Consider the following 19,950-nt stretch of genomic DNA (forward strand, 5'->3'; position numbering starts at 1 on the left):
TCGTGGGGTTGAACCCTGGGCCTGGGCACACTGTCCCTTAGCTCTTCAGCTCAAGGCAAGTGCTCTACCACTTGAACCACAGTGCCACTTCTGGTTTCCTGGTGGTTTATTGGAGATAAGAATCTCACAGACTTTCCTGCCCTGGCTGGCTTTGAACCCTGATCCTCAGCTCTAAGCCTCCTAAGTAGAATTACAGGTGTGAGCCACTGGTGCCCAACTCCAACCTCAGGTTCTTTTCTGGGCAGGGGTTCTGGGCCTGCTACCCCTCCTTGATGGGCTGCGGCTCAGGGTAAGGGGCCACTGATGGAAGCCATGCTGCCTGATTGGCCCTGGGCCCTGCTCCCTGCTCCCTTCCCCCTGAGCAGATTAGGTTAGACCACCAGCAGCCTACAGAACTGCTGAAAAGCAATCAGCTCAAAGGGCTCCTGCAGGTGGGGCAATTCTGGCACTGGGGGCCGGGAGGAGGTGGGGGGCTGGGATCCCAGTCACCCACTTTATCCACAGCCAACTGCTGCACTTTACCACCTGTGTCTGTGATTCTGCCACTGTGTATGAGGAAATGGGCCGAGGGCACTGCACCTGCCCCGCAGCCTGCGCGCTGCTCCCTGGCCTGACAGGCAGGACCTTCTGGGTCCTGCCCTTCACCCCCCAAATTTGTCTCTGAAAAGAACAGGCTAGCATTATGGGGCTGGGGCTACATTTCATGAAATCTTTAATGAAACTGGGAACTGGGCACGAACAAGGAAGGGGCAATGGGGCCGGCGTGGGCACGGAGGAGGTGGGTAGGGGGCTGGGCGGGGCAGGGGGCTCTCCTCTTCCCTGCAGCAACCCTCCCCCAGTCATCCCACTGACGGGGGAGGGGAGTGGGGAGGTGGAGCCATAAATATGTCCAGAATCTCAAAGAGGCAAGGGGCAGGAGGGACGGATGGGGGCTCACAGAGGGGGCAGGGGCAGGCCTGGGCCACCCTTGTCAGGGGGTCCTGGCTCCTTGGATGGCCGGGGGGGTCCTGGGGGATCCCCCGGCTTGCGCCCGTGTTTGCGGAAGTAGCGGTAACGCTGGACGTAGGCCCGCACCAGGTTGCTCACCTTCACCGGATTGATCTCCCCACTTTTGCTGTGGCAGATCTGGGGGGGAGGGGAAGCAGCTAGAGTTGCAGCCAGGGCCCCCTCCCTTAATGCCACTCTGATGACAGGCCCAGGTGGCCTGTCCCCCCAAACCCCTCCCCCTCCAGGTTCACGAGCCCCTTGGCCATGGCGCTCACCTTGTGCACTGCCTTCCGCAGAATGTCCTTGTATTCCTCCTTGGTGATGTCTTTCTTCTGGTAGTACGGCTTGATGGCCAGCTTCACCTCCTCCACCGCACGCTCCTGGGTGTGCAGCTTCTTCAGATACTGGCGAGTGGGGACCGGGTGGGAGAAAGGCACAGCAGCTCCCGATGAAGGCCTCCACGGTCCTCTGCCTCCACTTACCACCTTAGCCTCCCTGGCCCTCCAGCTGCTCCAGGAAGCATTAGTCATCCTGCTTAAGGTCTGCCCTGTGCTCTCATTGCCGTACTTGCCCTGGCTCAGCCAAGACCAGGACACATGTCCCCCACCCTCAATGTGGTGGCAGATGGCAACAGCCAAGCCATTATGACTGGTACTGTTTTGCTGTGCAACTGGGCGAGGAACCCAGGCAGTCAACACAAGCTACGCGCAGATGCTTCACCACTGAGCTATACCCTCAACCCGTTATTGTTCAAATAGGGTCATATTTACGCCCAAGCTGGCCTACACCTTTAGCTTCCTGTTTTTATTTCAACTATACCTGGGATGGCAGGTACAGGACACTGTGCCCAGCTGAGTTGAGGTAGGTACAGGACACTGCCCAGCTGCTCAGTTGAGACAGGGTCTCCCCAACTTTTTGTGCCTGGGCTGGCCTTAAACTGTGATTCTCCTGAGTAGCTAGGATTACAGGAGTGAGCCACTGTATTCAGCTTCATTTAGCTTTTGGTTTGGTACCAGGGATAAAACTCAGGGCCTCACATGCTAGAAAGGAGCTCTACCACTTGAGATACCCTTGTAATAACTTTGCCTAGGGCGGTCTCAAACTTGAAGCCCTCCTGCCTCCGCTTGCTGAGTAGCTGGAATTATAAGCAGGCACCACCATGGCCAGCAACTCCAGTATTTACTCTGACTGCAACAGTTAAGACTACAGTTAAGAGCAGCCTAGGTGGACGGCCAAGGGTCACTGAGAGGCGGTGCTATGGCTAGAAGCAGAGCACCAGGGACAGCAGCCAGGAACTCAGGCTAGCAGGGAGGGTTGTCAGTAACGAGTGTGCAGGTGTAGATCTCTGAACATACGCACATTCACACACATACTAGATAAATATGTACTTTCCTTTTAAGTCTGCCCAGAACCCTTTCCTAGTCTTCCATTTCCAAAGTTCATCTCTTCCTACTGCCCATTAGTGACAACCCACAATCCCCGAGGCTAGCTCACCTTGTCTGTGTCCCCACGTCCCTCCGAGCTGCTGCTGCCTTCCCTCTTGTCAGACGCAGCTGCCAGCCCAGTGGGAGTGGGAGGGGTGGAGCCGCAGCCCCCCAGGGGGAGGCTGCCAGGAAGCAAGTAGCTGGAGGGGCCAGGGGGCAGACCCAGAGAGGTGGGTACAGGAGCTGGGGTCACCCCTAGACTAGAGGGGGGCTTCCGGTGGCTGAGGATCTGTGAGGAGAAGTGGGGAGATAAACAAAAGGTGGTGGGGATAGGGTAGATGGGACTTGTGCCAGTCCCCTGTAGTTTCCACCTTTCCACCGTGACTTCCCAACAGTCTGAGGGGTGTTGGGTTCCTCTTGTGGCCAATACCTTGCCCGGAAGCCTGCTGGGAGTTGTAGTTTTCTCCTAACCCCAGGCAATGGACAAAAGAAAGGGCTGCGGGGACTCTTCCCCAAGGGAGCCCACCTGGTTGGTGGCCTGGATCAGCTCCTGGGCCTTTGCTCGACTCGCCAGGTTGGCTTCTTCCATCTTGAAGAGAAGTGCAGTCACTGCAGGGGGCAGGAAGGTGTGAACATGGGGCGGGAAAAAGGGTACCAGAAGAGATGCCCCCTCACCCAGCCACCTGCTTCTGCCTGTCCCTCACCCTTGGTCCCAGGCCAGACCAGAAGACTTCACGTATGGACAATGGACCTCGGCCACTGAGCCAATCGCCATGGACCCTCCATGTCTCTAGGACTCCCGGGATAAGGGTCACAGTGACAAGGTGACAAGAGTGATAGCCTGAGCCAACCTGTGGCCAGTCCTAGCCTCTCCCACACCTCTGCCATCCCGAAGGGACAAGTTGCAAAAGTCATCTCTTCTGCCCTGGCCTAGCTCAGTGGGCCTCATGGTCCTGGGCTTCTGGCCAGTCCTATCTAATCACTCTTTCCCAAAAGCCTAACTTGGCCTTCTGGAAAGCTCTGGTACCTCCCTCCCCCCCAGTAGCTCTCCAGTTCACATCATGAGGTACCCACTTTTTCAGGGCATCCCCATTGCCTCCCATCCTCACACTCACAGGCCAGGACACCGCTGGTCGTGCAGTCCACACCAGCCGGCAGGTTCCAGGGCATGGGTGGGGGCAGCGTGGGCAGCTGGGAGACGCGGGCGGCAGGCCCGTCCTCCGCCCCCGAGTCTCCGGCTGTGGACCCCGCGCTGGGGGCAGTACTGGGGGCAGCCGCGGCTGTGCTGGTGGCTGTGGTGGTGGCGGGCTGCTGCTCCTCTTCCTCCTCCTCTTCCTCCTCTTCTTCTTCCTCCTCCTCCTCCTCCACACCCCGGCCCCCAGCCTCCTCCGCAGCTTCCTCGGGCAGGAAGGAGACCTCGGGGGTCTTACAGCTGCTGTCCACAGTCTGGGAGTCCGGGGTCAGCGCGGGCGGCGGGGGCGCGGCCTTGGGCGGCGGGGTGCTGGGGGCCTTGGCCGCGCGCTCCTCCCCGGACCAGGACGTCTCCTCCGCGCCCTTAGGGCCCGCGGGCTGGCTGCAGCTGTCCGCCTTGGACTTCTTCAGGGCTCCGGGGCCGCCGGCCGTGCCGCTGCCGCCACTGCGGGCCTTCTTCCGCGTCTTGGACGGCTTGGTCTTCGCCTTGGTCCCCTTGGCTTTCTTGGCCCCGGCCTTGGCCTTGGCCTTGGTCTTTTTGGGCTTGGCGCTGCCCGCGGCGGCCTTGGCGGCGTCGGCGGGCGCCCGCTCGTCGGCCTTGAGGAAGGGCGAGCGGCTCTCGCGGTCGCGGCTGAACTTGACGGCGATGGAGCCGGGGCCGGCGGTGTCTTTGGCCGGGGTGGTGCTGCTGACGCCCTCGCGGATCAGCACGGCCACCTTGGACTGCAGCTTCACCTTCCGCGACGAGCAGGACGACGAGGACGAAGATGAGCCCGAACCGCTGCTGGCCGCTGACTTCGGGGGCCCGGCGGGCGGTGCCGCCGCCTCCTTGGGCCGCGCCTTCTTGGACGGCCGGTCGCGGTCGCGCTCCCGCTCGCGCTCGGCCGCGTCCGGGCCCTTGCGGCGCGAGCCCTTGTCCCGCGAGGAGGAGGACGAGGACGCGGCGGCGGCGGGCCCGGCGCGGCGCCGCTCCTTGTCGCCGCCCTTGCCCCGCTCGTCGGCGCTCAGGCCCTCCGAGTCGTAGAGCACCTCGCGCCGCGGCGACGCGGCGGGGCCCGGCGAGGGCCCGCGCGGTGATGGCTTGTCCGGCCGGCCCACCGTGATGGTCCGCTTGATGGCGAAGAGGTCGTGGTCCGTGAGGTCCTGGATGGAGGGCGGCACGGCCCCGCGGCGGCGGCCCTCGCGCTCGGCCGAGCTCGCCGCCGGCCCGCCGCCTCCCGCCGCTTTCTCGCCCCCGTCGGCCGCCCGCTTCTCGCCCCGGGAGCGCGAGCGCTTCTTCTTCTTCTTGCCGCCGCCATCACGGTGCTTGCCCCGGTGCCGCTCCCGGCGCGAGGATGATGACGACGAGGTGGCCGGCGGCGGGGACGCTGAGCGCCGCCGCCGGCGCCGCTTCTCCCGGGACCGAGAGCGACGGCCCCCGCGCCGGCGATCGGAGCTGCGCGAGCGGCGGCGGGCGGAGCGGGAGCGGGAACGGGAGCGGGAGCGGCGGCGGGCGGAGGCGGCGGCGTGAGAGCTGGGCTTGCGGTCACGGGAGCGGCGCTTCTTGCTGTCCCAGGGCGAGGCGGGGGCCGGCGGGGCCGGCGGGGCGCCGGGGCCCGGGGCGGCCTCCTTGGCCTCGCTGCTGCGCTTGCGCTCACGCCGGGACTTCTTGCGGGCGGGCGGGCCGGCGCCGGGCGCGGGCGCAGGGGCGGCGGCCGGGGACGGTGAGCGCTGGCGGTAGCGCTCCCGCCGCTGGGTCAGGATCTTGCGGCGTAGGTCCAGGCCGCCCCAGCGGGCGTCGGCGGCAGGGGGCGCGGGCGCCGGCTCCCCCAAATCCACCTGCAGGGCGCCCTCGCCGTCCGACTCAGCGTGCAGGGACAGGAAGTCGTCGCCCTCCGGGGCTCGGGCGGCGGCAGCAGCAGCAGCGGCAGCGGCAGCAGGCGGAGGCGGCGGCGGGGCGGGCGCGGCCGTGGCCGCGGGAGCCGGAGGAGGCCGGGCCGGCCGCCCGCCGCGGAACAGGGGCAGCGCCAGCCTGGGCTCCTCCTCGGGCTGCACGATCTCCCCCTCCTCGATCTCCGAGTCCGCGGGGGGCAGCAGGGCCGGAGGCAGCGCGGCGCCGGCCGTCACCACCTCCACGGAGACCTTGCCTTCCCGGCACGCCTCGGCCTCGGCGCCCACCACGAAGACGCGCCTCCGCGTGGCTCCCTCCGCGCGGGTGGAGTCCGCCTGGGGCGGAGTCCCGGGCCCCGCGGCCGGAGGCGGGGGGTCGGGGCGGGGGCTCTCGTCACCTGGGAAGTCCTGGCTCAGACTGTTGTCATCGTAGATGCCAGCCAGGGTCTCTGAGATGCGGCTGATGCTCTGCGACAAACCTTCCTCTTCCTCCTCCTCCTCCTCTTCCTCCTCCTCCTCCTCTTCCTCCTCCTCTTCCTCCGGTGAAGGGGTCCCCGCGGACGAACTGGGGTTGGAGCCGGTAGGCTCAAAGGGGTCATACTTTTGCTCAGGAGCCGGCGGTGGGGAGTAGGCCTCATCGGTGGGGTGGAAAGGGTCATAGATGTCAAATCGGGGGGCAGGCGGGGCTGGGGGCGCAGGGGGAGGAGGGGGAGGAGGAGGAGAGGGGGAAGATGAGGAAGGGGAAGGAGAAGGAGAGGAGGAGGCAGAGGAGGGGGCAGGCGGGGGGGCGGGGCCCCCATCCCCAGTGCCCAAGGTTAGGAGGTGGTGGGCACAGGCGGGTGGAGAAGAGTGGGACTGTGGAGAAACTGCAAACAGACAGACAGACAGCTGGGTCAGGAGCGCACTCACTCCTCCCTGGCCATGAGCAGAGCGGCACCCATCACGGCCCCAGCTGCACCGGTCCCCGCAGTGCTGTGGAACCAGGCACTGCCCAGGAGCTTTAGCTGAGCCACTTCGAGGATGCTCTAGCTCCATTGTAGGAGCTGCAACCCATGGGCACAAGAAGAAACTGAGGTACACAGCTAGACAATCTTCCTCAAAGTCAAGCAACCAAATAGGAACAGTCGGCACTCTCAGGCCACCAAATGGAGTGCTTGGCTGACCTCATGCACCACATGCTGGCCCTCAAGTCTAGGAATTGCTCAGCCCAAAGGCAGGGTCCCCCCAGCAGAATGGGCTAGGGTTCAGGCCAAACACCACCTCCAGACCCAGAGCCTTGCCCTCCCCACCAGCTGCTCCTTGCAGGAAGAAGCGAGGCTGACTGCCACCCTGTGAATTCTGGAAACAGATTCTCTCTCCACGATGAACCATGGCTCAAGGCTTGCGAGGTACCCTCAAACCAGTGACATGTCACTTTCAGACTGTAGCCCCTCGGGAGGATGAAGACACCATGAGGAACTCCCAGCACATGGGGCCCTGGACACCACTGCTCCATCCTGCATGGCCTTTAATTCAGCTACACCTGCACCTGCACAGGCCTCGATGTCTTTCATTTCAGATAGCATCTGGTTAGGTAGCCCGTGCTAGTCTCAAACCTTGAGCCTCTGCCTCTGCTATCCAAATTGTATGCACATATGACTTTTACTGCAATCTAACATGTGAAGATTTTTTTTTGGCCAGTCTTGGGGCTTGAACTCAGGATCTGGGCACTGTTCTTTTGCTCAAGGCTAGCCCTCTACCACTTGAGCACTTCTGGCTTTTTCTGTGTATGTGGTACTGAGGAATCGAACCCAGGACTTCATGCAAGCTAGGCAAGCACTCTACCACTAAGCCACATTCCCAGCCCATGTGAAGATTTCTGTCTGAAGGACATAATGGTCACTACCACGACTAATGGAAGTGGTAACAAAGCCTGCACAACCTGCCCAGCTCCACCTCAACCCCCACATACCCGTTTTGCCTGTCCTCCAGGCCCTGAGACGGGGCAGCAGGCTGGGCACAGGGAGAGGGATGGGGTCTCTGTCCCCAATTCGGACCTCAGCCACCAGCTCCAGCATATCTTCGCTTCTGCAAGGCAAAGTAGTGGATGAGCTGGGGAGACGGGGTGTGAAGGGAGTGGTGGAGGGAAAAGGGGGGGGGGGCAGCTCCCACACCAGCTCTCCAGGTACTCACTCGCCAGGCCGCAGGTCCAGGCGGCTGGGAACCCAGGTATCTGGGGGGTCCAGGATGCTCACCAGTCCCGCAAGGAAACTGTCTGTGGCCATGTCCAACACCTGGAATGGGGCAGGAGGGGCTTCATGGTGGGATGACTCACAAATTTTCCCCAGTTCCTAACCTCTGGGGTTCCCAGACATGAGAAGCACAAGAAAACTTGGTGACCCAGTGATTCCCCCGGTCCTGACAACCACCAATTGCCCAAGATCTGGTGCTGAGGCCAGGCTACGCCTCAATCCTGCCCCTGCTAAGCACCCCAGACCTCCAGACCCAGGAATACAGGTACCATCCCCTCTCACTCACAGTGGCCGTGTCCGTGCCCCCTGACTCCTGGGGCCGGGATTCTGACCGTGGACTCCGGCAGCGCCTCCACGGAAGGCCGTGACACCGTGAGCCATCTAGGGAAAGAGATCTGCATGAGGGAATGGAGCCAGAGGCCTTGGGGATGGAAGGAGAGGAGGCCAGGCCTGCTAAGGAAACCCTACTCTTGCAGCTCAGTCTCCTGGGTTTCCCAGCACCCTCTTCTGGGTTCTCATCCATCTGGCCTATCTGCCCTCAGGAGAAAATCCACACACCTGCACTTGGCCTCCAAGTCCTATTGGGTCTTGGGTTCTAGGACAGGCCCTTCCTGCCTACCCCAGGTGCCCCTGCACCCACCATGAACTATACCAGTGCCCAGACTACTTCTGGCATGTCACTAGGCCTTCTCTGATCTAGACCTGTGGGTCTCTCAAAGGCAGCCAGTGTGGGGAACACCACAGGCTTGGGAGACAAGACAAAGGAGGCACTTCAGAGGCCTGGGACAATCTCATGAAAGAACAGAGAATGGTGGGGGCTGAACAGAACCAGCATGCACCATACCTTTATCACTTGGCAGATCCCCCTGGAGGGAGCTTCGCACAGCCTGCTGAATGGCTCGCTAGGGAAAAGAAGGTGATAGTGAGGGAAAGGACTACGTGTAGAAGGCTTCCGGCTGACATCTGTGCTTCTTGGGAAACAAATATTCCAGACACCCTGACGGCCAGATCCAAGTCCTGAGCCAAGATGCACACCCCGACATCCTTCCTCTGGTCCAGGAACCACACTCCCAGCATTTCCCAGCCTCTGGTTCCCAGGAGCCTCACCAGGATAAAGGCAGAAGGAGAAAGTGTAGGGTCTCTGTCAGGCGGGCCATCACCACCACGATCCTCGCCTGACTCCTCTGTCTTCCCTCGAGACTCATCTTCTTCCTCCATGGTCACCTGGTGGACAAGAAGGGACAGTTTGGAGTGGAGGCCAAGGGAGAGGGATGGAAGTAGAGGATGGACCTGAAGACCTTGGGGCCTCCACCACTACCTCAAAACAGCATCCTGCCTCTTGTCCACTTCACCCCCATCCACCCAGTCTTTGGACCAGGGCATACAGGCAGGGTCTAGAGTGGTCCTCTCCTTTACTGCCTCCTCCTTTGGTCCTTTTCAACATCTGGTTCCCTAGCTCCTCCCACTTCACTCCTCACAAACCTACCCAAATTTCCACACTTTGTTCCCTCTTCTGAAGGGACAGAGACCCAACACTGGGGCTAGTTGGTGTTGTGATTTCAAAGAGTTCAAAAGAGTATGTTCCACAGTCTGATAAACCCACCTTTCCCAAAGAGGTAGGTGCCAGTGTGCTGATGGCACAGAATGTCAGCTACCACACAGCTTCATAGAGCATCCATCGTCCTCAATGGTGAAGGACCGAGGAATTGTTATTTACATGCACAAGATGGAATCATGACAGAGAAACCTGCAAGTCCAGTAGGCCACTTTTAAAAGGAAAAGGCTAAACTTCAGAAAGGCATACAGTCGCCACCAACCCAACGGGGCACTTGCCAATCACCCAAATGCCTGTGCTGTGTAAGCATGGTCAAAGCCTCGGAAATTCTTGGATTTCAGTGCCCAATCAGGAATCTTCAGGCTGGCGAACATCTTGATTAGGGCTTCAGAAAATACAAACAGTACAGCTGGAATGTTCCACTGCTATTAAATCTGCTACTCTGAAAACAATATCCAATCTCCAAATTCTTAGAAAGTCCATACTCCCTAACTCCACACTACCCAGTGTGCTTATTTGAAAATGGCAAGGGCAGCATTTATTCTCAGAGATTAGCCGAGAAAATTCAAAGCCACATACTTAGCATAGCCTAGGTGTTCAATACATGTTAACAGTGCTAGCTTATTAGTTCTGTGTGTCCTGGTTTGTATTCCATCTGTCTCCCCAATTCCTTGCTTGTACACCTGCTAAGAAAAGGCTTCAGAGCTCATTTCTGTCGTGGCATAGAATATCAAGCTGGGCCTAAGCTTCTACACTCACACACTTTAACCCCAACCTCTCCACATTGGGAGGCTTTTGCCTAACTCCGGTAAACCTGCTCCACCCAGACGATCAATCACATCTCAGCCTCTTCAATCAATACTCAATACCCTGCTCGTCCCTAAGGCTGCTGTCCAACACCTCCGGGGAAGTACCACCTGCTCCCCAGAACAGTGACTGTCACAAATCAAGCTCAATCATTATCTTCTGGCTACAGACTTGGAGGTCCCCAACCTCCAACAGCATACCAAGATACGTCCCCACTCCTGTGGGGAGACCTTCCGTTGGCTCCTTGAAGCTTTTAGACATTATAAGGCTCTACAGACACTGCTAGGTCCCTCTAGATGGATGGTTCCCTGTCTACAGGATCTGAGAGCAGCTAAAGGTTTCCTATATGACTGTTGTAAATAAATAAGACATAATGGAAAATTCTTCACAAAGCGTAAGTAGAAATATCAATTCATGGGGACTTGAATATCTGTTAAATCCACACATTGGCATGTATTGGGTTTCAATTAAAAATGTTTTTCTTAACTGTGGATCAAGGTTGAACAGTACTAGATAAAGTCCAGGTGACCCTACCCACCTTCTCAGACCTACATGAAAAAAATTCTAGCTCCAGGACAAAGCATTTGTTTCCAAGCAATTTTCATTTGAATTACTTTCTGAAGGGCAAGTACATCTGAGCTGGGCAGAATTTCCAACCATCTCTTTCGTATTATTCTCTACGTACTTATAGAGACTCAAAAGGCATTTGAGTGTCCTCCAAGTATAGAGACAATTCCTGCAATCACATCAAAGCCACCTCAAAGGTTCCAGGACCTTCAGATTTGCTTCCAGCCTCCTGTCACCCAGATCAGACACTTTCCAGACCTGTGAGACCCATGTAGGCCTCTCAGTGCATCAGGATATTGGCCTCCCTCCCGTTGTGGACCCATCTCATTCCTTCAACGTGGCCCTTTAAAGGGGTTTCTGATTAGCCCTGTGATAAGTTCTTCTAGACCAATAAATGGCACCACATCTAGGTGGATCGGTCGCAGCCTCAGGCCAGCCCCATGGAGACACTTCGCAGCCCTAATAGACATACCCCCAGGGGCTCTAGGTGGCTCTGAAGATACTCCACAGAGAATGCACACCTCCTTCTCTCCTGGGACATAGCTCAAAACCTCAAGATGGCCCCAAAACCTTCTGAACAGACCCTACCCTCCAGTCACCCCATAAAAACGATCTACAACACCTACGACACGACCTAGGTCAGCTATATGATGGAGGGCAGGCCCCAGGCTCGATCCAGGCCCTCTGGACACCCCCAGGTCTCTCCGGGACGCCCGAAGACGCCCCCTGGTACCCACAAACGCGTCCCGGGGCCCTAAGAAGGCCCCCCGTTCAACGCCAGCTTTCGCCACCGCTGAGGGGTCTGAGACTGCTCCGCTAAGCCCTCCAGGCCCCCTGGCGTGTGCGGGTCACCTGGGGACAACTAGCGACCCGACTTCGCCCCGCCCACCCCGGTAGGCCCGAGTCCCGCGGCCCAGACCGCCGCCGCCATCTTACCCCGCCGCTCGGGCTGCGGCTCCGGCCGCGGCGCGGGGCGGGGCGGACTGGGGCGGGGCTCGCGAGCAGAGGAGGAGAAGGGCGTAGCTGAAACGCCGCTGAGCTTGCCGGGATTTGAAGTACAAAGTACGGTGCCCTGAAGGCCGGCAGGCGGGAAAGCGGACTCGATTTCCCAGAAGTCAAACGAACACCTGGGGCCGGGCACGCGCGACGCACGTCGGGATGCGTAGTCCGCGCGCCGCCTCCGTCGCGCGGGGACAGCAAAGGGGTGAGAGGTGAAGTGGGCGGGGCTGCTGTAGCCCGCGGTAAAGCCCCACAGTGCCGTGCATGCGCAGGGGAGGAGGGGAAGAAGAAAGGGCAGTGGGACCGGAAATGACGTAGGCGCTCGGCCGAACTGATCCCAGGGAATTGTAGTTCTTCGGTATTAGCGGACCCGGCTGGAAGTTGCCCGCCCACATTCTGGAGTAGGGGCCCTGGAGCCTCCTCGTTCGGGACAGAGAAATCCGAATTCTAAATGCGTTCACCTAGAAGAGTAAAGACTCCCAATTCTCTCCTCCCTTGGACTCAGGGATCTTAGTTTTCTTTCTTGGGAATCGAATCGGATCCTCAGGCCAGTTTAGGTCTCAAACACATTAATTACGCGAAAACTAGAATTCAGGTTTCCCCTCCCCAGTAACCTCAGGTCCAGATTTCTGGGTTCTCAGCCTCTCCAAACTTCGGCACCCAGCAGTCTGGGCCCCTTGTTCGCTCCCTTACTGATCATAATAAGGGACCACCACCACCCCTAACACACACACATACACACACAGACCTCCTCCCCCCCAGGAATCCAAAACTCCCACTCTGATCGCTTCCTAGGGAGCCATGTGTCCAGGCCATCAGTTTGCTCCTCCAAACACCAGAAACCTTGGCCTTAGGCCCTTGTGACTCGGCCATCCCGACTTGGGCGAGCTGGCTAATGGATGAAGAATGCAGTGATCTCACGGCCCCTCCCAGCCCCGTTACTCTGCCGTCCCCATCCAGGGCCCCAGCTCCCCTCCTAGTCTGTCTTCCGTTTGGCTGGGACTGCGGGAACCGGAAGCCTGGGTCCCTTGGCGGGCGGAGACTCTAGCTTCTAGCCCAAACACCCGGTTCGAGAACTTGGCTAAGATCCCAGGACAGAGGTGGAGCTTCGCTTTTAAGACCTGCTCTTTCCTCAGAGCGCCCTATATACGGCCACGCGCGAGTCGGCGAGCCCCGCCTACCAGAATTAAGACTTGAGAGGAACTAGAAGTCCTAATTTGCATAGCCCCACCCCGAAGGTCTTCTTGGCCCATCGGCCAAAAGAATGTGCCCTCGTTTGCATAGCCCCGCCCATAATCCGCCCCGCCCCCTGGGAGCGCGTGGCGCAGTTTAGGGTGAACACAGGTCCCTCATTAACATGTGCCCGCCCCCTCGGAATTCCCCCGTCTCCCAGGTCCTTATTAGCTCCCTAGTTCCTCCCTCTTCTCGGCCTTGTCCCCTCCCTAAGTGGCCCGAGACGGGAACTCTCGTGGCCGCAGTTCATGAATATGCAGGAGCCTCATTAGCGTAGCCCGCCTCTAGGTCCCGCCCGGCTCCCCCAAAGGCGGTAGCAGAGGCGGCGGCAGCGGCAGCGACATGAGCAGCGGGGCGGCGTCCGGGACTGGGCGGGGGCGGCCCCGGGGCGGGGGACCGGGACCCGTGGACCCCCCGCCCAGCGAGACACACAAGCTGGTGGTCGTGGGCGGCGGAGGCGTGGGCAAGAGCGCGCTGACCATCCAGTTCATCCAGGTAGTGGGCCCTCGCCCGGGAGGGTGTCCCTCCAGACCCGAACTTAGGTCCTTTGGGGGGTCCCTGAGATGATTTCATCCTGATCCATCACTGAGCCCCCTAGGAGGCCCCAAAGATCCCCTCAGATCGCAACTCTCAGCTCTCCTTGAGACCGTCCCGCCCCACCCCCCACCCCCGTCCTGTGCCTGAGACCCCCCCACCGTCCCTGTGACCTGACCCCGGGCGCCTCCCCAACACCCTAAAGACTGAGCAGTCGCTCTCATCAGACTCAACACTCCGGGGGAATCTCCCACTCACTGAACCTATTACCTCCCCCAAATCGCAGCTGTGCCCAGCACCTTTGAGATTTTTCCAGACCGGATTCTTGGAGCCGCCAGGGACATTCCCCCCAAGAATCTAGACATTTTGTCTTCTTCTTGGCCCCGAGGCTCTTCTGGAGCCACCCCATCCTGATCCTGAGAGGCACCCTCTAGTACTTTCTCGAGAGGCTTATTCCCCTTATACACAGATTTCAAGGAGGAAACAAAAAGAAATCCTGTCCTTAAGCCATTACAGAAAACTCCAAAACCTTGCCCTTACCCCATTCCTCCACATCCTAATCACCAAGAAAAATCAGTTTACTCCTCTATCTTGTTTCCTCTATTCTAATTCCTGAATCTCTTTGAAAATCTTGGGCTTCCCCAAATCATCATGAAGAGACCCTCCTCTCCCCCTAGATTCTTTTCACTCCTCGGTGTGTGTGTGGGGGGGGGGGGGAGTCTATTCCTTAAGGAATAGATCTGAAGACCTGTACGAGTACAGGCAGACCTGTCAAGTAGCCCTGGGCTGGCTGGCCCCCCGGGTCTCACCAGTTAGCTGCCCAGGATGTACTCTGAAGCCACGCCCCTAATCCCCCCTCTCTGGTCCTCAGCCCCGCCTAGGATCTGGTCCTCCCACCCTCCTCCCTGCAGAGCCAGCCCTCCTTCAGCATCCCTTAGCTGACTGCAGCATTCCGAAATACTCAGCCCTGCTCAGGAAACCTTCACCCCATTCCCAAAAGACACGCTTCTGATGTCACAGAGACCCTAGAAAGCTGTGTGCCCCTCCCCTGCAGACCCCCGCAAGAGACCCCAGAAAGCGCCAGCCAGTGAGCCCTGCTGCTGCGTGGAGTTAGGCCCCAGCCCTGGGCCTCCTCCACTCAGAGGCCAACCCAGGGCTGGCCAAAGGCCTTGGCCAGAGACTGCTGAGACCCAGGCAGGAAGGGAGGGGCCGAGGCGAGGGTGGGGCAGCCTCTTGGTGGTTGGATTGGAACCAGGACCTTCCCCTGGGAGGAGACGCTGAAGGCCGCCTCTGGGGGAGGAGGGAAAGAAGAGGAGGGAAGAAGAGAGGGAGGAGAAAAGGGAGGAGGCAGAGATGACCGCCAGATACTTGTGGACCACTGCTCTCGATTGCTGATCACTTACTATAGCTAAGCTAAGCAATAGGTTAAATGTTCAGCAATAGGTTAAATGTTCAACAAGGATGTCCCTTCATCTCACAAGGTTAGGGGTAGAGCTGTTTTTGTTTTTTGGGGTGTGTGTGTGGGGGTGGTATTCAGGCTTGAACTCAGGGGCCTGAGCACTGTCGCTGAGCTTTTTTTTTTTTTTGAGAGGGGGCCCGGTCATGGGGCCTGAACTCTGGGCCTGGGCACTGTCCCTCAGCTCTTCAGCTCAAGGCTAGCGCTCTACCACTTGAGCCACAGCGCCACTTCTGGCTTTTTTCTTTTTGCTTATGTGGTGCTGAGGAATCGAGCCCAGGGCCTCATGCATGCAAGGCAAGCGCTCTACCACTGAGCCACCTTCCCAGCCCTCTTGCTTAGCTTTTGTTTGCTCAAGGATGGTGCACAATAGAGCACTAGCTTGTGCCACATTGTGGGCTCTTTGGTGGTTAATTGGAGATAAGAGTCTCACAGATTTTCCTGTCCTAGAGTAGCTGTCAACCTGGATCCTCCAATCTCAGCCTCCTGAGTAGCTGGGATTACAGTAGCTCCACACCCTTCTTTTCCTAGTGAGAGACAAAAGGCTCAGAGAAGCAAAGGCACACAGCCAGGAAGTAATCCTGTGGCAGATGCACTTTATACCTGAGTGAACCAGGGAGAGGAGGGGACTGAGAACTTTAGCCAGTAGAGGGGAGGAAGATGCAGGGAGAAGGGAGCAGGAGGAAGGGAAGGGTATGTGGAGGGAGGCAGAGAAGAAACCAAAGTGCTCCACTAACAGTGACCTCTCTCCATTCCACAAGTCCTACTTTGTGTCCGACTACGACCCCACCATTGAGGACTCCTACACGAAGATCTGCACGGTGGATGGCATTCCTGCCCGGCTGGATAGTAATGGCAGCTAGGAGTGGAAAGGGGACTGGGGCTGAGGGCTCCCAGGGGTGCTCTGTGTGTGTGGGGGGGTGCCTCACCCCCATGGCTCCCATCTCTTGTCTCCACAGTCCTGGACACGGCGGGCCAAGAGGAGTTTGGGGCCATGCGGGAGCAGTACATGCGTGCTGGCCATGGTTTCCTGCTTGTGTTCGCCATTAACGACCGCCAGAGGTGCCAGGAGTTGCCAGTGGGCAGAATTGGGGGATGGGGTGAGCACGGGTTGGGGTACCAGGGTGATGCACCCCAGGGTCTTACGCCTGGGACTTCTCTCCCAGTTTCAACGAGGTGAGCAAGTTGTTCACACAGATCCTCCGGGTTAAGGACCGTGATGATTTCCCAGTGGTGCTGGTTGGAAACAAGGCAGATTTGGAGTCACAGCGCCAGGTTTGGGCTGCCCCCCTTTCCCTGGGGACCCCCATCTGGCACCCCTGCTGAGGCCCACTTCCTCTGGATCCATTGCCACACCCCTCAATTGAACATGTTACCCCCCAAGTCAGGCCATCTGGCTTCTCAGCACATGGAAAGCTTTATCCACTCCATCAGGGGTCTGGTGAACTCCTTGATTCTTCCCTCCACCATCTTCCCTCCCTCACCTCCAGCCCCCAGGGGGGTGGGGCTCCCTGTTTACAGGATTGTTCTATTCTGGATTTGCCCCTTCCTCTCCCTGCCCCCATCTCTTGTGTGGACACACAAATGGCAAGGTTGGCACACAGAGGTCCCCATCTACATGAAGCCCGAATCAGAGCTGTGCTTGCCTGAAAATATGCTTATTTCTTGCTAGCTCATCTCCTACTTACAAAACTCAGGTAACAAAGTTTTCCGTTCAGCTGGGTGCCAGTGGCTCATGCCTGTAATCTTACCAACTCAGGAGGCTGCAATCTGAGGATCATGGTTCAAAGCCAGGCTGGGCAGACTTTTATCTCCAATTAACCACTCAAAAATTGGAAGTAGAGTTGTGGCTCAAAGTGGTAGAGCATTAGCATTAGAACGCAGGGACGCCACTCAGGCCTTGAGTTCAAGCCCCACAACAGACAAAACAAACAAAAACAAAGCTTCCAACTCCTCACACAAATGGCAACCACCCATGATCCTTCTGGAACTTTCCCTCAAGCCAACAAGAGTTAATAGCGTAGCCAAGCACCTGTGTAGTTGGTTTAGTTGGTTCACACCTGTAACCCTAGCTCCTTGGGCAGCTGAGAGGTGAGGATCATGGCTCCAAGTTAGGCCAGGCAAGAAATTCCATGAGACTTTTATTTTGACAGTCATGGGACTTGAACCCGGCCTGGGCGCTGTCCCTGAGCTCTTTTGCTCAAGCCTAGTGCTCTACCACTTTGAGCCACAGCACCCTATCCAGTTTTTGAGTGGTTAATTAGAGATGAGTCTCACAGGGACTTTCCTGCCCAGGCTGGCTTTGAACCATAATCCTCAGATCTCAGCCTCCTGAGTAGCTAGGATTGCAGGCCTGAGCCACCGGTGCCTGGCTCTATGAGACTCTTCTCTGTAATTAAACACCAAAAAGTGAGAAGTGGCACTGTGGTTTGAATGGTCGAGCACTAGCCTTGAGCAAAAAATTTCAGGGATAGCATCCAGGCCCCGAGTTCAAGCTCCAGGACAGTCCCCCCTTTGCCCCCCCCCCCAAAAAAAAGAGCCTACAGCATGCTTATCATCTTTTCTGGCTAGGCCAGGTCAAGCACAACGACCCGAGTCTCATTTACCCCCTATATTTTTTTGGGGGGTCCGTCGTGGGGCCTGAACTCTGGGCCTGGGCACTGTCCCTCAGCTCTTCAGCTTAAGGCTCTACCACTTGAGCCACAGCGTCACTTCCGGCTTTTTTCTGCTTATGTGGTGCTGAGGAATCAAACCCAGGACCTCATGCATGCAAGGCAAGCACTCTACCACTGAGCCACCTTCCCAGCCTTACCACCTATATTCTCTCCAGGTCCTCAGATCGGAAGCACTGACCTTCAGCGCTACCAACCACGTGGCTTACTTCGAGGCCTCGGCCAAACTGCGACTCAATGTGGATGAGGCCTTTGAACAGCTGGTGCGGGCTGTCCGGTGAGCCCAGTCCCCCCTTCCCATTGTCTTGACCACCCCCCCACACACCCCAACCCTTCCAGCTCAGACTCACCAACTTTTCCCCACAGAAAATACCAGGAGCAAGAGCTGCCCCCTAGTCCCCCCAGCGCCCCCAGGAAGAAGAATGGAGGCTGCCCCTGTGTCCTGCTCTAGCCAAGCAAGAAGCTACGAGGACCAGTCCTTGGGACCAGCTGCAACACCTCTTGTGTGGCCTGAGGCCCTGACTGAGCCTCAGTTTCTTCCTCTGGATCTCCCCAGGGTACACTACACCCCCTGCCCATATTACGTCTTTTATCACCACCGTGTGCCTTCTGCCAATGCCTTCTGTCCCCACCCAAGTCCCTGGCGGGGTGTGGGGCTTCTAGCCACCGCTGTATATATACATATATATCTATATATCTTCGCCTTTAGAAAAAAAAATAAACATCACTGCCAATATCAAGAGGTGCTTTTTAAAAAATGAATGGAGCTGGGTGCCGGTGGCTCATGCTTCTAAGACTAGCTATTCAGGAGGCTGAGATCTGAGGATCGCAGTTCAAAGTCAGCCCAGGTAGGAAAGTCTGTGAGACTCTTATCTCCAATGAATCACCAAAAAACTGGAAGTGGCGCTGTGGCTCAAGTGGTAGAGCGCTTGCCTTGAGTGAACTCCCAGGCCCTGAGTTCAAGCTGCACAAATGACAAAAAAAAAAAAAAGAAAGAAAGAAAAAGAAAAAAAATGTAGGTGGGTAACATACAACTAACTAATCTCAGCACTAGGGAAGCTGAAGCAGGAGGATCTCTGCACTACATTGCCTGACAGACTTCATTTTGTTTTCGTTTTTTCTGGAAGGCATTAGAATTGTACTTTTCTATATGGTAGCCAGAAACTACAGGTAGCTTGTTTTGAGTTCAAATTTAATTAAAACCTCAATTCCTTGAGATCATAAAAAGTCTGTCAAGAAGCTGGGTGTCGGTGGCTCACGCCTGTCATCCTAGCTATTCAGGCAGAATGTTAAGATCTGAGGATTGTGGTTCGAAGCCAGCCTGGGTCCCACACAGTAAAGTCTGTGTGAGACTTATTTCCAATGAAGCGCTAAAAAAGCCAGAAGCAGAGCTGTGGCTCAAGCAGTAGAACACTAGCCTTGAGCATAAAAGCTCAAGAGTAATACCCAGGTTCTGCATTCAAGTGCCAGGACTGGCGTTTAAAAATAAGTAAAATCTGTGCACACCTCTGATGTCCTCACTTTGGAGCAGGCTGCCTGGATTCAAATCCGGACAGAAAACAGGGGTGAAAACAGCTGCTTAGCATGGGTGAGGAGTGATCCCTGGGAGCACGGGGAGCACCTGATTCACACTAGGTACTCAGGGTTAGTGACCAAGGCCCTGCCATCTGTTCTGTCCCCAAACCATGCATGAATGTCTGTCTGTGTTCCAGATAAACACATTATCCCTTTCCGGTTTTCATTATCACAGAACACTTGGCCCTGGTTCAACCTTCCGCCCTGGGAAGAAACCCAATTCAATGTATTGTGCTACACCGCCCCCCCATCCCCCAAGAAGGGATCCACCCCTGCCCGACAGGAGGTCATGAGGGGACCATGTTTCACTTTCACCTGAGCCCCAGTGGGGGGCGCCCTGCACAAATCCCCCCCCCACCAGCACATGCGCGCGTGTGCACATGTGCACACACACACACACACACACACACACACACACACACACACACACACACACACACACACTCAACTAAGACCCCAGCCTTCCGTACTGTGTAGCGGGGTCGCATTCTTGGCCAGGACACCCTGCTCCTTACAGAATCCAAATACACACTGAGAAGCTGACAAGTTACAGCTTGCCTCAGGGGGGTAGAGGGACACCAAGCCTCACAGACAACTGGCAGGCCATTTTTGGAAGATTCATTGCCAGTGCTATGCCAAAACTTAGGAGACAGCAGTGGAAGGCTGGCATGGCCCGGCTGGCACCTCCAGCTTCCAGCCCTGGGCCCCTGGCAATGGTTTCAAGTCTCCCTGCCTTGACGTTCGTGTCTCTCTCTTTGGTGATAGTGGGGTTTGAACTCAGGGCTTTGTGCTTGCTTGGTACAATACCGCTGGAGCTATGCTTCCTGCCCAGCTTTTGGCAGATTATTTT

At 57.5% G+C, this 19,950-nt stretch overlaps 2 protein-coding genes across 3 annotated transcripts; one reads left to right on the forward strand and one right to left on the reverse strand.

Annotated features, from left to right (window-relative positions):
* Positions 1 to 695: 695 nt before the first annotated feature.
* Scaf1 (SR-related CTD associated factor 1) lies at positions 696 to 11,603 on the reverse strand. 2 transcript variants are annotated; one of them, XM_070000959.1, is made up of 12 exons: positions 9,543 to 11,523; positions 9,306 to 9,449; positions 8,810 to 8,926; positions 8,547 to 8,604; positions 7,989 to 8,083; positions 7,644 to 7,744; positions 7,423 to 7,538; positions 3,527 to 6,337; positions 2,938 to 3,020; positions 2,482 to 2,700; positions 1,263 to 1,391; positions 696 to 1,125 (listed from the first exon to the last, which is right to left on the reverse strand). In XM_070000959.1, the coding sequence occupies exons 3-12, from the start codon at positions 8,918 to 8,920 to the stop codon at positions 934 to 936; spliced, it is 3,915 nt and encodes a 1,304-aa protein (XP_069857060.1). In that variant the 5' UTR covers positions 8,921 to 8,926; positions 9,306 to 9,449; positions 9,543 to 11,523; the 3' UTR covers positions 696 to 933. The 2 variants fall into 2 exon arrangements, with proteins under 2 accessions (XP_069857060.1, XP_069857061.1); XM_070000960.1 differs by lacking the exons at positions 9,306 to 9,449; positions 9,543 to 11,523 and adding an exon at positions 11,568 to 11,603.
* Positions 11,604 to 13,155: 1,552 nt separating this feature from the next.
* On the forward strand, positions 13,156 to 18,265 carry Rras (RAS related). The gene is made up of 6 exons (XM_070000961.1): positions 13,156 to 13,358; positions 15,615 to 15,702; positions 15,813 to 15,915; positions 16,020 to 16,128; positions 17,684 to 17,802; positions 17,892 to 18,265. The coding sequence occupies exons 1-6, from the start codon at positions 13,206 to 13,208 to the stop codon at positions 17,974 to 17,976; spliced, it is 657 nt and encodes a 218-aa protein (XP_069857062.1). The 5' UTR covers positions 13,156 to 13,205; the 3' UTR covers positions 17,977 to 18,265.
* The last annotated feature ends 1,685 nt before the right edge of the window (positions 18,266 to 19,950 follow it).

The sequence above is a fragment of the Dipodomys merriami genome, unplaced genomic scaffold (genome assembly GCF_024711535.1).
Source record: "Dipodomys merriami isolate MVZ:Mamm:240054 unplaced genomic scaffold, mDipMer1.0.p SCAF_57, whole genome shotgun sequence".
NCBI lineage: Eukaryota > Metazoa > Chordata > Mammalia > Rodentia > Heteromyidae > Dipodomys > Dipodomys merriami.